General features: G+C 43.0%; 3 protein-coding genes across 3 annotated transcripts in view; 1 reads left to right on the top strand and 2 right to left on the bottom strand.

Moving 5' to 3' along the window:
• grm8b (glutamate receptor, metabotropic 8b) overlaps positions 1 to 16,699 on the top strand; it is a 589,884-nt gene that overhangs the window by 259,797 nt on the left and 313,388 nt on the right. The gene's annotated exons all lie outside the window — the stretch shown is intronic.
• LOC146986482 (uncharacterized) overlaps positions 1 to 16,699 on the bottom strand; it is a gene marked incomplete at its 5' end in the record, with an annotated part of 532,005 nt that overhangs the window by 392,430 nt on the left and 122,876 nt on the right. Inside the window, 2 exons of the mRNA XM_085780485.1 lie at positions 1,985 to 2,158; positions 4,215 to 4,391. Coding sequence (XP_085636611.1) covers positions 1,985 to 2,158; positions 4,215 to 4,391 — 351 coding nt within the window. The remainder of the gene's footprint in view (positions 1 to 1,984; positions 2,159 to 4,214; positions 4,392 to 16,699) is intronic.
• LOC146986485 (protein NLRC3-like) overlaps positions 8,563 to 16,699 on the bottom strand; it is a 12,034-nt gene continuing 3,897 nt past the window's right edge. Inside the window, exons 2-3 of the mRNA XM_085780368.1 lie at positions 9,650 to 11,612; positions 8,563 to 8,569 (exon numbers count right to left, since the gene is read on the bottom strand). Of these exons, the coding sequence (XP_085636494.1) occupies positions 8,563 to 8,569; positions 9,650 to 11,612 (1,970 nt within the window). The remainder of the gene's footprint in view (positions 8,570 to 9,649; positions 11,613 to 16,699) is intronic.

The following is a 16,699-nucleotide window of genomic DNA, read 5'->3' as shown; positions in this document are numbered from 1 at the left end:
AAACTGCTAGTTATTACTGTACCATTCCAATTCAGACTGATAGTACTCGACGTGAAGATGATACCCAGAAAAAATCAGACCAACCTGATGTGGAATTTCAGAATAAAAGCCCTCTGAACTTGCATATTTTTGTGTACATTTACAGTATCATTTGTTAAAAACTGCTAGTTATTACTGTACCATTCCACTTCAGACTGATAGTACTCGACCTCAGGATGACACCCAGAAAAAATCAGACCAATCTGATCTAGAATTTCAGAATAAAAGCCCCTAACTTTGATATTTTGAAGTATTTGTGTACATTTACAGTATCATTAAAAGAAAACTGCTAGTTATTACTGTACCATTCCACTTCAGACTGAAAGTACTCGACCTGAAGATGACATCCAGAAAAAATCAGAGCAATCTGATGTGGAATTTCAGAATAAAAGCCTTCTAAACTTTAATATTTTGAAATATTTTGTGTACATTTACAGTATAAATTCTTAAAAACTGCTAGTTATTACTGTACCATTCCACTTCAGACTGATAGTACTCGACCTGAAGATGACATCCAGAAAAAATCAGAGCAATCTGATGTGGAATTTCAGAATAAAAGCCCTCTGAACTTGCATATTTTTAAGTATTTTGTGTACATTTACAGTATCTTTTTTTTAAAACTGCTAGTTATTACTGTACCATTCCACTTCAGACTGATAGGACACGACCTGAAGATGATACCCAGAAAAAATCAGACCAATCTGATGTTGAATTTCAGAATAAAAGCCCTCTGAACTTTGATATTTTTGTGTACATTTACAGTATCATTTAAAAAAAAACAAAAAAAAACTGCTAGTTATTACTGTACCATTCAACTTCAGATTGATAGTACTCGACCTCAGGATGACACCCAGAAAAAAATCAGGCCGATCTGATGTGGAATTTAAATGATACTGTAAATGTACACAAATCAAAAATATTAAAGTTCAGAGGGCTTTTATTCTGAAATTCCACATCAGATTGGTCTGATTTTTGCTGGATGTCATCTTCAGGTCGTGTACTATCAGTCTGAAGTGGAATGGTACAGTAATAACTAGCAGTTTTCTTTTAATGATACTGTAAATGTACACAAAATATTTTAAAATATTAAAGTTTAGAGGGCTTTTATTCTGAAATTCCACATCAGATTGGTCTGATTTTTTCTGGGTATCATCTTCAGGTCGTGTACTATCAGTCTGAAGTGGAATGGTACAGTAATAACTAGCAGTTTTCTTTTAATGATACTGTAAATGTACACAAATACTTCAAAATATCAAAGTTCAGAGGGCTTTTATTCTGAATTTCCACATCAGATTGGTCTGATTTTTTCTGGATGTCATCTTCAGGTCGAGTACTATCAGTCTGAAGTGGAATGGTACAGTAATAACTAGCAGGTTTTTTTAATTAATGCAGTGTTCAAGGCTTTTATTTTGAAAGGCCGGCTTTTATTTTGAAATGCCACATCAGACGTTTCGGGGTCATTGCTTTTTTCATTTTACGGGCACTTTCTCGCTCTTGCGGTAATGTGCCGTATATGCGCGCACCTTAAAACAACGTGTGGGCTGGCTTGACTTCAGTCTCAGGTGTGAGTGTGGATTGTGTTAAAGGTTTGTTGTGTGATGTGAGCGGTGCTCCAACATGTGATCCTGTTATTGATCCGAGTTGTGTGTTAATAACAGCTGATGTCAGGACGGCATGGATTGTGGGGAAAAGGTGTTGCACATGTTTAAGACTTGGATCTGTGTGAACCATTGTGCATAAATGTGTTTGTTGTGAGGTTGTTGTGTGATGAGCTGTCTGAGGTGCCGACCCCCCACAGCCCTGGTCTTGGTCTGTGAGCGCCTGCCTACCCTGTCCTACAGCCTCAGTGTGGATCAGTAGAATATCAGCCTCATGTCTGCAGCTCAGTATCAACACAACTTTCACATCACATTCATCTGAGCACAGAAATAAAACAGAGTCTGACCTCAGAGTCTCCAGTCTACAGTCTGGACTCTCCAGAAAACCACTCAGACCCTTCACTCCTGAATCCTGCAGCTTGTTGTCACTCAGGTCCAGTTCTCTCAGGTGGGAGGGGTTGGACTTCAGAGCTGAGACCAGAGAAGAACAGCTGATCTCTGACAACCTGCAGTACTCCAATCTGAATAAAGAATAAAAGAAGAAGATGAAATGATTGATGATTGATCAGATGTGTCCTGATCAATGATCAGTGTGTAAATGAGTAGAGGGACTTTGTCCTTGTGTTGTTGTGGATCATCATCATGTGGCCTTCTACACACATCATCCACATGTCAGCACAGATTCATCAGCTGCTGCTGACCTCAGATCAGTCTGTCAATATACAATCAATATCTGATCAATACCTGTTGGACTAAACACTGACTACAACTCTCTGATTCAGGACTGAACTGGATCAAAGACACACACACACACACACACACACAGAGGATGATAAACTGTGTGTGTGGTTAGTAGTTGCATGACTTCAGATTTTTTAAAGTCGACTCTAATGTTATGAAAGTTGAGTCGACGTTGACTAGTCGCTGATGACGTCGTTCATATATATATATTTTTTTTTAAGTATATATTTTTTGGCGTTTTTGCCTTCATTTGATAGACAGTGATATAGACAGGAAAGGGGGAGGCAGAGAGAGGGGGAATGACATGCAGGAAGGAAAGGTCTGCCCGACGCGGGATTCGAACCGGGGACGCCTGCGTTGAGGACTGTTGCCACTACATGGGGCGGCCGCCTTAACCACTGCGCCACGCACCGCCCCAATGTTGTTCTAAAATCACAGGAGGAGGGAAACGCTTTGCAACAATCTGTATCCACTGACTGGTTGATAGAAATCAGTACAGAACAGCAGGTAAATAAACAACCAGTTGTAAATCAGTTTTTTTGTAACATACACTCCTATAGAAGTGAAAAGAAAATACTGGAGCTACTGTGTGTTAGGGAGGAAAACGACACAAGCAAAGGTCTGTAAGCCAATCACCATCACAGTCCTGCTCAGTCACAGTTTTTGTTTTTCGATTCTGGTTGATTGGTTGTTATTGTTTGTTGTTGTGCGCGACATAGAGCTGCCTATACAAGCAGAGTTTTTTTTTTGCGCTACATTCACAACTTTCTTTTCATCAACGACCTGTGGAACACTTGCGTGCCGATCCGTGGAGAGCGATCAAGGATCAACACTGATCTGTTTCCAGGGCTCGTGCCCAAAAGGCAAAGGTAGAAGCTATACACAACCTAGAAAGTCAAAGTGTGGTTTTGATGGGCTTGTCTGTTGTTTTTGTTGTCCTTTTGTTTTGTTTTGTTTTTTCTCTGTCTTATGAATATGTCTGCTATGTACTGTTGATAATAATAATAATTATTATTAATCTAATGTTACCCCCGGGAAAAGGGTGGGGTCAAGGGGAAAGAATACATGGAATTGGAATGAAATAAAACAAAATTAAAAATTGATTAAAAAAAAAAAACACTGATCTGTTGATCTGTAAAAATGAATAACCAAGTTTATCAAGGCCGTGCATCAGCAACAGAAGACAATTTAAATCAATTAGGGTGACGGATTAGTTTCATTCAGCCACTCAGCTGTTGTTTCAAGCAGTTAGCAAGTTTTAACCTACTGACACTTGACACACACACACACACACACACACACACACACACACACACACACACACACACACACACACACACACACACACACACACACACACACACACACACACACAGTCCAGGTTGTGCGTCTTCTCTGTTGTAAACCTTGTAATAACAGCTTGTTGTGTACAGTTAACATCCTTGTTGCTCAGGTCTGAGTGTGGATTGTGTTAAAGGTTTGTTGTGTGATGTGAGCGGTGCTCCAACATGTGATCCTGTTATTGATCTGAGTTGTGTGTTAATAACAGCTGATGTCAGGACGGCATGGATTGTGGGGAAAAGGTGTTGCACATGTTTAAGACTTAGATCTGTGTGAACCATTGTGCATGAATGTGTTTGTTGTGAGGTTGTTGTGTGATGAGCTGTCTGAGGTGCCGACCCCCCACAGCCCTGGTCTTGGTCTGTGAGCGCCTGCCTACCCTGTCCTACAGCCTCAGTGTGGATCAGTAGAATATCAGCCTCTTGTCTGCAGCTCAGTATCAACACAACTTTCACATCACATTCATCTGAGCACAGAAATAAAACAGAGTCTGACCTCAGAGTCTCCAGTCTACAGTCTGGACTCTCCAGAAAACCACTCAGACCCTTCACTCCTGAATCCTGCAGGTCGTTGTTGTAGTTCAGGTCCAGTTCTCTCAGGTGGGAGGGGTTGGACTTCAGAGCTGAGCCCAGAGAAGAACAGCTGATCTCTGACAACCTGCAGCTGTCCAATCTGAATAAAGAATAAAAGAAGAAATGATTGATGATTGATCAGATGTGTCCTGATCAGTGATCAGTGTGTAAATGAGTAGAGGGACTTTGTCCTTGTGTTGTTGTGGATCATCATCATGTGGCCTTCTACACACATCATCCACATGTCAGCACAGATTCATCAGCTGCTGCTGACCTCAGATCAGTCTGTCAATATGCAATCAATATCTGATCAATACCTGTTGGACTAAACACTGACTACAACTCTCTGATTCAGGACTGAACTGGATCAAAGACACACACACACACACACACACACACACACACACACACAGAGAGAGGATGATAAACTGTGTGTGTGGTTAGTAGTTGCATGACTTCAGATTTTTCGACTCTATAATGTTATGAAAGTTGAGTCGACGTCGTTCATATCTTTTTTTTTTTTTAAGTATATATTTTTTGGCGTTTTAGCCTTTATTTAATAGACAGTGATATAGACAGGAAAGGGGGAGGCAGAGAGAGGGGGAACGCCTGCGTTGAGGACTGTAGCCTCTACATGGGGCGGCCGCCTTAACCACTGCGCCACGCACCGCCCCAACGTCGTTCATATTTTTCCTGTCATAACTAAAATCACAGGAGGAGGGAAACGCTTTGCAACAATCTGTATCCACTGACTGGTTGATAGAAATCAGTACAGAACAGCAGGTAAATAAACAACCAGTTGTAAATCAGTTTTTTTGTAACATACACTCCTATAGAAGTGAAAAGAAAATACTGGAGCTACTGTGTGTTAGGGAGGAAAACGACACAAGCAAAGGTCTGTAAGCCAATCACCATCACAGTCCTGCTCAGTCACAGTTTTTGTTTTTCGATTCTGGTTGATTGGTTGTTATTGTTTGTTGTTGTGCACGACATAGAGCTGCCTATACGAGCAGAGTTTTTTTTTTTTTGCGCTACATTCACAACTTTTTTTTCATCAACGACCTGTGGAACACTTGCGTGCCGATCCGTGGAGAGCGATCAAGGATCAACACTGATCTGTTTCCAGGGCTCGTGCCCAAAAGACAAAAGGTAGAAGCTATACACAACCTAGAAAGTCAAAGTGTTGTTTTGATGGGCTTGTGTGTTGTTTTTGTTGTCCTTTTGTTTTGTTTAGTTTTTTCTCTGTCTTACGAATATGTCTGCTATGTACTGTTGATAATAATAGTAATAATTATTAATCTAATGTTACCCCCGGGAAAAGGGTGGGGCCAAGGGGAAAGAATACATGGAATTGTAATGAAATAAAACAAAATAAAAAATTGATTAAAAAAACAAAAAAAAAACACTGATCTGTTGCACCACTGCTCCCTCCCTTAAATCAATTAGGGTGACGGATTAGTTTCATTCAGCCACTCAGCTGTTGTTTCAAGCAGTTAGCAAGTTGTAACCTGCTGACACTTAGACACTTTTACACACACACACACACACACACACACACACACACAGCAGCTTCTCCGGCCTCAGATCTACATCACATCTGCTCAGCTTCAGCTACAGTGGCTGATCCAGCTGTTCTGTTAGCAGCTTCATCTGAGAGCAGCTCATCATCATCATCATCATCATCATCATCATCACCACACTGACCTCTGAGTGACCTCTGACCCTTCACCTTCTACCAGCTGCAGTAACATGGAGTCACAATCAGTCGCTGCTTCAAACTCAACTTCACACATTTGAACTGAACACAGACAAAAGTCCAACAGGTCCAGTCAGTGAACTCACCTCAGAGTCTCCAGTCGACAGTTTGGACTCTCCAGTCCAGCACACAGATACTTCACTGATGAATCACTCAGCTCGTTGTTACTCAGGTCCAGTTCTGTCAGGTGGGAGGAGTTGGACTTCAGAGCTGAGGCCACGACTTCACAGTGACTCCCTGAGAGTTTACAATCAACAAGTCTGTGAAGAGAGAAAATATCAAATGAACAAGTGGGAGAATCCTTACGTTTCAGCTTGGGGACAAACTGCAGACCGGTGCGTCTCGGGCCGGAGACAGATGAGCAATAGACAGAGGAAGGACGCTGGAGGACACGGTCAGTTTTAACTCCAGCGTCCTTCCTCTGCCAGAAAATAAAGTATTTCTATTCTATTCTATTCTATTCTAAATATCAAATGTGTCAGAATCAAATCAGATGAAAACTGCAGTAAAAACACAGTTGATGCATCTGATGACAGGAAGCGATCATGTGATGAACATCTGAGCTTCAGCTCATCTTCTCTGAGTTTGACAGGATCCTCATCACTCATCTGATCAATGAGGAGCAGCATTGATGCTGATCTACCAGGGATATTCTGCTGTTATTGATGAATCAAACAACAAGTATGATTGGTCAACAAGAAATTTAGAACGTGCTCAAATCAGCATGACAGCACACCTGTCTCATCACTAAAAATATACTCCACCATGTATTTCAAAGGAGGTTAAATCGAACGCAACTGGACTTAGTTATTTGTCTAGGAAGACGTTTCACCTCTCATCCAAGAGGCTTCATCAGTTTATGTACGCATCTGACATCTCAAGGACATGTCACATCTTCCCACCAACTTCCCACCAAAGACAGTCCTTTAAACGACTGTCGTTGGCACTTGGAGCACAAAAGGGAACCAGTGACATCATCAGCCTCGTGAACGCCCACACAAGAGGTTAAATAGTGAGTCTCCACACCAGATAGTTGGACCAGTCCCAGCCTGGTCAGATGCTACATGAACTGATGAAGCCTCTTGGATGAGAGGTGAAACGTCTTCCTAGACAAATAACTAAGTCCAGTTGCGTTCGATTTAACCTCCTTTGAAATACTATGACCTGGGCAAATGAGAATATGCACCAGCTTACTCGACCATGTAATGTTGTTGTATCCATCTCCATGGTAACCATCCATGGATTTTTACTTTTATTTTTTTAGAAACGTTATGTTACTTGTGAAAATAACTCACAAACTAATGCTGCGTTCCAGGCAGGCTTTTGAACCCGCAAGTTACAACTTCAAGTCACGACTTACAACTTTGTAGCGTTCCAGGCAACCCGTAACTCGTGTTTTTCCGACCCGTTACCTGTGAAAGTGCACTATAACGGCAGTTGAACTCGTAACTTCCGACCTGTGAATTCGTACCAGATCGAACTGGTAACAAGTTCAGAGGGCGAAAAAACACGAGTTATGGGTCGCCTGGAACGCGCCATAAATCAACCTCCTGTAGAGTTCCTGTCAGCTGCTAAACTCAAATTTTAGAACAATTAAAATAAAGAAATAACCATGTTTTAGTTAACATGCTGTAAGCTGTCCCATTTTAGCCGAGAGGGTAGAAAGTCAGAGAGACACTAGTTGTGACCGCGGTGAAAATGTGAATATTATGGCCTGGAGCTGAATATTTCGTTGGATAAAATGGAAGATATCTATGTTTTTATGTCTCTCTTTTTTTGCGATTTAATTTACTTCAGGAAAGTCCGAGACCACAATAAAACATTAACGTCAGTTACTAAGGATTATTTTCTGTAGAGGTAAACTAGGTTCCATTGCACATAGGAGTCTACTGACGTGACTGATTGTGTTTCAGGTCTTAGTCGGACCCCATGTATTTCCATGGAAACGGGAAGCAGACTCGCAAAAACCTTTCAAATTTGAGAGCAAATTGTCCATCAACATGAATATATTCACTTAAACAAAACAGTTGAACTATAATAACAGGTTCTGCTCTTCTGTTGTGGGATCAATAAACATCAATACCAATAAAGAAGAAACACTGATATTTGATTTATTACTACTACTGATCAATAATTATAGAGGGATTAGTTGATGTATGTAGATCACTGCTGCGTTAGAGGGCTGCGCTCGTGTTACCCCACCCACCACATTTCCATATTTTGCACATTCTGTGGCATAAACTGTAAACTGTCTTGTCTGTGTTATGATCTGGCTCACAGGACCACAGCAAAAACGATCAAGGGAGGACGGAGGAACGATAATAAAGATATAATTTATTTACAAATAATAGAATGTGCAACATAACCATAACCAAACAGAAAACAAACGAAAAAAAGCAACGGCGGCTCGGACGGAGCTTCGCTGGCGGCAGGCAGAGAGAGACCGAGCAGACTCGCAACCCTCTAATATAGACCACGGGACACAGGTGTTTCACATCAGGGCCCCGCCTCGCCATCAGCCACTGCAGGGGGGAAGGGAGAATACAGAGAGAGCACACATAGACCGGCCTGGGCCGTCACAATTTTCCACCTGCTGGCTAATGCGTGTATGTAGCTGCAAATGTGAGTAAATGAGCAAACATGGTATCCTACGTCTGCGTGTATTATTGCTAAACAAGGCAACCACTCGGGTTACTACAGTTACCTCCATGGATCTAGTGTAGTCAAAGCAGTGTTAGCTAGCGATGTTGTCAGCGTACTACAACAGTTTATCACCTACTGATGTAGTGTGTGTTTTATACATAGACTGTTGGTTTTATAACGGCAGAAACCCCCACCCCCAAAAAACCCGTCAGGATGGAGGATCGAGTACCGCGGCAACAGCAACTCGGCCAAGGCACAAGCCACGGACACTTAGAGCATGGCATCGGTTATCGGTAAAAACAACACTGTGCATCCCTAACGTTACCTACAGCTATTTAACAGACAATCATGTTCAGGAAAACACTCTTACACGATTACAAAACTCAGTGTCTGTGAGGACTGAGCTGCTGCCTGGTCAGAGACGAGGGAAGAGGACGGACATGTATAAAGTCTGGAACAACTGCATCCTGACCCGAATGTTACCTGCATGGCTGAGCTTAACGTTAATTAATCTCAGCTTGCTTTCCATTAGTATGTTACCTCGTTTTCAGTCACTGTCGTAGTAAACAGTTCACAACTCATTCGCTGCAGTTATACAGCTGTGCTTGTGGGCATATTTAGCTTCATCACCATTCAAACCAACGTATCTAACACGTTATATTGCTCGAAATAAATCACCAATGTACTATTTTCTCTCTCGTTTGCCTTGAAATGGGTGCGAGTTGACGGTATTCTGTAAAATTTGTGCGTTTTGTTATTTTTATCAAAACGATTAGTGCAACTAACAGCACAAAAAGACATCACGGCTCTTGCTGCTCTCTTTCCGCAGGCGACATGCGCAGTAGAACGTCAGTGACGTATAATCCCTCTATATTGATCATGTCTAGACTTACCGAGCCTTCCTGCAGTTCCTCACAGCTGGGATCAGTCTCACTCGTCCCTCCTCTGATGTGTTGTACTTCCTCAGGTCCAACTCGTCCAGAACCTGCTCTGACATCTGCAGCATGTAGCCCAGAGCTGAACACTGGATATCAGAGAGTTTCTCTGATCTGTTCTCTGACTTGAGAAACTGTTGGATCTGCTGATGAACTGACTGGTCCTTCATCTCCGTCAGACAGTGGAAGATGTTGATGCTTCTGTCAGGAGACATCTTTGTCTTCTTTTCCTTCAGGTTGTTGATGGCTCTCTGGATGGTTTCTGGACTGTTGTCTGTCTGACCCAGCAGACCTCCTAACAGCTTCTGGTTGGACTCCAGAGAGAGGCCATGAAGGAAGCGGACAAACAGGTCTAGGTGACCATTTCTACTGCGGAGGGATTTCTCTAACACTATCCTCAGGAAGTCATCCAGGGTTAGAGGACTGTTATTGATCAATGGATGACCGTTATTGATCAATGGATGGCTGTTTGCATTGATTCCATCAGAGGAAGGCATTGTGCTCTTCTCTCTCTCTTCATAGTCTTTTCCCAGGAACTTCTTGAGGACCTGTGTGTTCCTGTTGGTGAAACAGTGGAACATGTAGACTGCAGCCAGAAACTCCTGAACACTCAGATGAACAAAGCAGTAGACTGTTTTCTGGAAGATCACACTCTCTCTTTTGAAGATCTCAGTACAGAGTCCTGAGTTCACCAAGGCCTCTGTGACATCCAGACCACACTGCTCCAGGTCTTTTTGGTAGAACATGATGTTTCCTTTCTTGAGCTGTTCAAACGCCAGCCTCCCCAGCTTCAGAAGAACTTCCCTGTCGGCCTCCGTCAGCTCCTGTGGACTCGTCTCATGTCCTTCATGTCTGTACTTGTTCTTCTTCCTCTTTGTCTGGACCAGCAGGAAGTGTGAGAACAGGTCAGTGGTGGTCTTGGGCAGCTCTCCTCTCTGGTCTGTGGTCAACATGTGCTCCAGAACTGTAGCACTGATCCAGCAGAAGACTGGGACTTGACACATGATGTGGAGGGTCCTGGACGTCTTGATGTGTGAGATGATTCTTCTGGACAGATCTTCATCACTGGACCTCCTCCTGAAGTACTCCTCCATCTGGGCGTCAGTGAAGCCTCGGACCTCTGTTACCCTGTCAACACATGTAGGAGGGATCTGATTGGCTGCTGCAGGTCTGGAGGTAATCCAGACCAGAGCCGAGGGAAGCAGATTCCCCTGGATGAGGTTTGTCAGCAGCACGTTGACTGATGACGTTTGTGTGACATCAGACACAACCTTCTTCTTCTTAAAGTCCAGTGACAGTCGGCTTTCATCCAGGCCGTCAAAGATGAAGAGAAGTTTACAGACAGCCAGCTGCTCTGCTGTGACCTTCTGTAATGTTGGATGGAAAACATGGAGCAGCCTGAGAAGACTCAACCGCTGATCTCTGATCAGGTTCAGCTCCCTGAACGAAAGCAGAACCAGCAGACTGACATCTTGGTTCTCCAAGCCCTCGGCCCAGTCCAGAGTGAACTTCTGCACCGAGAAGGTTTTTCCAACGCCAGCGACGCCGTTGGTCAGAACCACTCTGATGGGTCTCTGTTGGACAGGTGAGACCGTAGAGACGTCCTCTCTCTGTTGGACAGGTGAGACTGTAGAGACGTCCTCTCTCTGTTGGACAGATGAGACTGTAGAGACATCCTCTGTCTGTTGGACAGGTGAGACCGTAGAGACGTCCTCTCTCTGTTGGACAGGTGAGACCGTAGAGACGTCCTCTCTCTGTTGGACAGGTGAGACCGTAGAGACGTCCTCTCTCTGTTGGACAGGTGAGACCGTAGAGACGTTCTCTCTCTGTTGGACAGGTGAGACCGTAGAGACGTCCTCTCTCTGTTGGACAGGTGGGACCGTAGAGACGTCCTCTCTCTGTTGGACAGGTGAGACCGTAGAGACGTTCTCTCTCTGTTGGACAGGTGAGACCGTAGAGACGTCCTCTCTCTGTTGAACAGCTAAGTCTTTAAAGATGTCGTTGCACTTGATTGGAGTGTCATGGAGGGTCTTCTTCTTGGACGTTGTCTCCAGCTGTCTCACCTCATGTTGGGTATTAACCTCTTCACTCTGTCCCTCTGTGATGTAGAGCTCAGTGTAGATCCTGTTGAGGAGGGTTACACTTCCTGTTCCTCTTCCTGTTGCCTCAGTTCCTTCAGTCACTCGTTCACATCTGCTCCTCAGACTGATCTTATGTTGTTCTAAAACCTCCTGCAGACCACGATCTGCTGAGAGAGAAGAGACAGAGTCAGACTGAAGACAGAGAGTCTGACAATCTGATCAGATTATTTTCATCAGCTACAGAAAAACTACAGACAACAAAGAGAAGGTTTGAATCATCATCTTAAATGTCAGTGCTGTGTGATGGAACAATGACTCTGGAGGAAACAACAGGTCCTGGTTTCACAAATGACCACATCAGCAGACAGATGTTCAGTCTCACTTTGTCCACAGCTGCTCTGATTGGCTGTCTGCAGTCCACCTCTGATTTTGGGTCTTTTTCCACACTGGGGACAGGAGGGGGGTCCTGAAGAACCAGACTGGTCCAAGTCTGAGGTGAAGCACTGTCTGCAGAACCAGTGCCCACAGCTGGTGGAGACTGGATCCTTCAGGACGTCCTGACAGAGACCACAGCAGGACAGCTGCTGGTCCACAGAGACACCACTCCTCTTCCTCCTGTCAAGACATTTCTGGATCAACAACATGTCACAGCTCCACATCTGAGCTCTGATTGGTTAACCACCTCAAGGGGCGGGGCTTCAGTAAGCAGAGGAGCAGAGAGAGAGAAAGTAGAGGAAGACGAGTGTAGAGAGACGAGCTGAATGAAGACCCTGAACTGGTCTGGTTTCTGTCTCTGTTTATCTGTTGACCTTAAATCTGGACTCTAAAACAAACTCCCTGTTAGTTTGAGTCTCTTCAGTTCTGCGTCGTCTCGTCTGGTTTTTACTCCAAATGTGTGAAATGATTGAGAAGCTGTTGGTGGTGTTTTCCTCTTTCAGACACTGATCATGTGTTTGATGTTGGTTCTGGACTGAGTCCTATCAGCTCTTTAACTAACACATGAGTCTAATGACTGAATCATCTTCAGCTCAGTTTACAGTAGAAACCGTCTCTTACCATGACTCTGAAGGTCCAGGTCCAGGTCCAGGTCCAGGTCCAGGTCCAGGTCCAGGTCCAGGTCCAGGTCCAGGTCCAGGTCCAGGTTCAGGGCTGAAGAATGGAGGATATCCCATGGACTGGTCACTCCTCACAGACAAGCAAGTGGGTCCAGTTCCAGGTCCAGACTTGAACTCAATAGGTTGTCCCATGGACCGGTCACTCCTCATGGACAGACAGATGGATCCTGGAGACTCTGCTCTCAGTCTGTGGTTCTGACCTCTGCAAACACAAACATGATTTTATTCACATCACATTGATCACTGATCAGTTCTCTGATCACAGATGCATTGTGGGAAGTCTCCAGTGACGTCAGCGTCCAGCACCACACACTGTAGTGAAGGATGGAAGAAACAGCTCTACACAGGATCACACAGAGGACACACACACATACAGAGGACACACACACAGACAGGCTTGGGGAGTAATGGATTACATGTCATGGCGTAAGAGAAAAAAGAAGGAAACTGTAATCTGTTACAGTATCAACTTTATTTTATTTATTTATTTATTTATTTATTTATTTATTTATTTATATATTTACAGTAGGGGAGAGTGGGGTAAGTTGAGCCACTTTTTGTATTCAGGATCACTACATCAAGACAATTATAGTTTTGTAACTTGCTTGCTAACTAACACATCTGCATATATTTCAGGATGTTTTGCATCCCTACAAATTAACAGAATTAGTGTAAATATAACTGTTTTTAAAATATAGCATGTTAAAAAAAAAGTGGTCTTGTGACTCAACTTACCCCATGAATGGGGTAAGTTGACCATAGGAGTGGGGTAAATTGATCAACCCCCCCTTCTTTCCTTCCATCCATCTCCTACCTCCCCCTTTACTTAATATTTAATCTGTCCAGGTTACAGGTGAACACAAACTGCAGGGACTTCCTGCTGAGCCACCAACTCACTGAGATTTGGGGAGTTTTGCAATTACATCACATCTTGGGAAGAATCCCAGATATTTTTCTTTGAAAGTAAAGTTTGGCACACTATAAACAACTTTTCCTGTTTATAGGAACATACTTACTCTAATCACAAACATACAGAATCTTAATCATTTGGACATATACAGCCAAAATACATTCATTAAGTGTATAGGATAGGTGGCTCAACTTACCCCTGGCCAGATGGATCAACTTACCCCACAGCTACCTTAGCTTGGGTTTATTGCTCTCACAGCTAAAATGGTGCAGTTTCATGCTAGGTTTACTACCTCATGTTGTAGCTCATAGATACCACCCATGTATAAAACAAATTTGCAATCATCTCTTTTGGTCTAAACACAATTCTCATGAAACTTATGATCGATGAAATTCACTCTAGAGAGTGAAAAATGATTTTTTTTGGTCATAAATGTTAAACCACTTTACTCACGTGGTTCTAATCTTCACAGACTCCATGAAATGATGCCTGCCTCCCAAATATTTGGTCACATGCTAACTTTTTCCTATAGTTTCCTAGAAACACGGGGTGGGTCAGCTTACCCACTGGCTCATCTTACCCCACTCTCCCCTACAGAAAAAACATGTCATCAGATTGCTGGTATGTTTGATAAAAATTGGGATTACCTCTTGTCAGGATTACATTTAAAAAAAAATGTTGCAGTTTTCCTCCTCGACTATTATTTTCTATTTCCTTCATGACGTCCTGTCAGCTTCAGGACTCTGACTGACCGGTGACTCATGGTCGATTGTCACGGGAGTTTGTCCATTGTGTTTTATTTTGAAATTTACCGGATGCTCGGTGAGTTTGACTTCCTGTTTTGAAAGATCTAATCGATTGATGTGTGCTGGTTGTGTGATATTCTTAATTAGTATATTTGGTATTGAAGTAATCCAATAGTAACTAAAAGTAATCTGGTTGATTACTTTAATTTTGTGATACTTAGAGTAAGTTACTGATTACATTATTTTTCAAATGTAGTTTGTAATTATACTGGATTACATTTAACCCTCCAAACCTGCACCCAGGTCTGAATCTGGTCTCTTACTGTGACTCTGAAGGTCCAGGTCCAAGACTGAAGTTTGGAAAATGTCCCATGGACATGTCACTCTTCATGGACAGACAGATGGATCCTGGAGACTCTGCTCTCAGTCTGTGGTTCTGACCTCTGCAAACACAAACATGTTTTTATTCACATCACATTGATCAGTGGACACACACACACACACACGTTTCCTCTCCTGTGACGTCACACACACTCCAGGTTTTCTATCTGGTCTCTTACTGTGAGTCTGGAGGTTCATGTTTGGACCGGTCACTCTCCAGAGACTTTGATCTGTCCTCCTGTTCCTCCACATTAACACTCATCTTCAGGACTTCAGTCAGTCTGAGAGGGAAACCAGTAACACACACACACACACACACACACACACACACACACACACACACACACACACACACACACACACACACACACACACACACACACAAAATCAAGACACACCCAAATCCACCGAGGACAAACTATAATCACTTCCTTGTCTGATCCAGTTGTTGACCTCCACCACTCATAGGACTTTGACCATAGATATAAACATGTAGAAGCCTGTGATGCTGCTGTCCATTGGAACGATATGTCAACGCGGCCGCCATCTTGGGCAGGGGGAAGCTGTGTCTACTTACTGCATTAGTCAACAGAGGCAGAGGTCTATTAACCATTAAAATCACCATAACTCACTGAATATTCAACCGATTTTCAAGACCTTCGGTTTATTATAAATATCAGACATACATTTATGATACAACATAGAATGATATTTTGTATTTATCATACATACATTTACATACTCAGACACACACCCACATGCGTACATACACTGAAATTTGTTCTACAAGGGTCTGACTGCTTGTCAGACGTATATGTCTATGGTCAGAAACCCCTGACCCAAGATGGCGGCCGTGTTGACGTGTTGACAAGCCTGAATGCAGCATCTACGTGTATATATCTATGACTTTGACATTAAATCCATGTTCATCCAGTCACCGTGACCTTTGACCTTTGATGTTTGTTCTGAGTTTGAAGAAGTTGTGTCGAGGTGAATCTGAGACAATGTGCTGACGTATGTACGGACTACGTCTGACTCTTCTTCCCTCCACAGTCCACACAGACAAACTGACTCTCACACTCTGACACAACAACAACAACAACAATAAAAAAAATAAAAATAAAATAAAGTTGTTTTCACACTCACTCGCCTCAGACTTCAGTTTCTCTCCTTCTGCTCCGTTCACTCTAAAATGGCGTCTGAACAGTTTTACCTCCTCTCTCTGCTCTGCAGTTACAATCATTTATTACTCAGTTTAAAGTTCATCTCATGGACTTTAAACAAAATTGAACAATAAATTATAATGAGGAAGTGACTTTCTACAGTAGAGTGGCGCCACCTGCTGGGTAACTCCTGGTATTACACCTGTATGGACAGGTGAACTCTGACACCATGAATAAACAGTTAGCTGAGATCCAGCTGTGGTAGAAGAGCTGCTGAGAGATTTAAAGACACTCCACTACAAGTTACAGCTCGGTCTGTTCTCTGTCTTATTCATCACACATGTTGTCATCAACTAATTTGTGTCTCAGTGTTGTAACTTAACTCGCCCCGGTCTGGCAACACGACCATATATGGAAAACACAACCACAACTAAATGTAAGTCCACACAGAAACCAGGAGGATACAAGGAGAATCATGATGAACTCCTTTTAGAAATGCACTCATTGACATAATGTGTTCCCTAGCCCCTTACCCTAACCTTAACCATTACTCTGAACCTAATTTAAACCTAATTATAACCTAAAGTCTTAACCCTCAAACAGCTCTTGGAAAAAGTGAGGACCGGCCAAAATGTCCTCACTTCCCCTAAATGTCCTCACTCTGTTGGTTAAAAACTC

Source organism: Trachurus japonicus, chromosome 6 (genome assembly GCF_045865225.1).
Source record: "Trachurus japonicus isolate A0001 chromosome 6, Traja_1.0".
Lineage (NCBI taxonomy): Eukaryota > Metazoa > Chordata > Actinopteri > Carangiformes > Carangidae > Trachurus > Trachurus japonicus.
Note: the sequence above shows the minus strand (reverse complement) of the source record. Positions and strands in the feature narration are given on the sequence as shown.